Here is a 925-nt window from a genome sequence, read left to right as displayed (position 1 = left end):
CCGAGCCGAGCTACCAAAGCTCTCCCGGACCATCCGGCCATTCGTACCAAGCTCCTGGCCACTCAGGTTCTGAGCCACCAAGGCTCCCTGAAATCGAGCTACCAAAGCTCACGGTCCCGAGCCGAGCTACCAAAGCTCCCTCGGACCTATCCCGGCCATTCGCACCAAGCTCCCGGCCACTCAGGTTCCGAGCCACCAAGGCTCCCTGAAATCGAGCTACCACAAAGGCTTCACGGTCCCGAGCCGAGCTACCAAAGCTCCTCCCCTGGACCACATCCCGGCCATTTCTCCATTCTTTCCCCAGCACCAAGCTCCCTGGTCCTGAGCCACCAAGGCTCCTCCTGGACCATCTCGAGACAAGCTACAAAGAGCTTTCTCCATTCTCCCACGAGCACCAAGCTCCCCGGTCCTGAGTCACCTAGACTCCTCCTGGACCATTCGAAGACGAGCTACCAAAGCCGACCCGCCTACCAAGTTTCTCTGCTATCTCGGTCCTAAGCCACCAAGGCTTCTTCTAGACCACCTCAGTCGAGAACTACTAAAGCTCTCTCCGATCTTTCATAAATATTAAATTCCCGATAAGACGGACTTCCCAGACCTTTCAGACATTAATCTCACTTCATAAATCAACTTATCACTAGCGCTGATCGACCAGCTGGTCGATCAGGCCAGGCTGATCGACCAATTGGTCGATCAGCCCATCTGATCGACCGGCTGGTCGATCAAGCCTATCAGATCGACCAGCTGGTCGATCAGCACCTTCCGTTCTCTCTTTCTCCCAGCCATTGTTCCTGCTTCCCTTTCATCCCGTTTTCTCGGCCATTGTTCCTGTTACTCGGCCTCATTGATTCCTATCATGATAGCCTATTTCCCTGGGCAAGCCCTTATCCATAAGATCAAGTTCTCGGGCACTTTTCTTGCTGTT

At 54.3% G+C, this 925-nt stretch overlaps 1 protein-coding gene across 1 annotated transcript in view; it reads right to left on the bottom strand.

Annotated features, from left to right (window-relative positions):
* LOC141826643 (U2 small nuclear ribonucleoprotein B''-like) overlaps positions 1-381 on the bottom strand; it is a 1,492-nt gene extending 1,111 nt beyond the window's left edge. Inside the window, exon 1 of the mRNA XM_074713912.1 lies at positions 253-381. Coding sequence (XP_074570013.1) covers positions 253-381 — 129 coding nt within the window. The remainder of the gene's footprint in view (positions 1-252) is intronic.
* Between the last annotated feature and the right edge of the window lie 544 nt (positions 382-925).

The sequence above is a fragment of the Curcuma longa genome, chromosome 1 (assembly GCF_044706935.1).
Source record: "Curcuma longa cultivar G26 ecotype Majalengka, Jawa Barat chromosome 1, ITB_CL_G26_1.1, whole genome shotgun sequence".
In the NCBI taxonomy this organism is placed as follows: Eukaryota; Viridiplantae; Streptophyta; class Magnoliopsida; order Zingiberales; family Zingiberaceae; genus Curcuma; species Curcuma longa.
The sequence above is the reverse complement of the archived record's forward strand: the minus strand, read 5'-3'. Positions and strand labels throughout refer to the sequence as shown.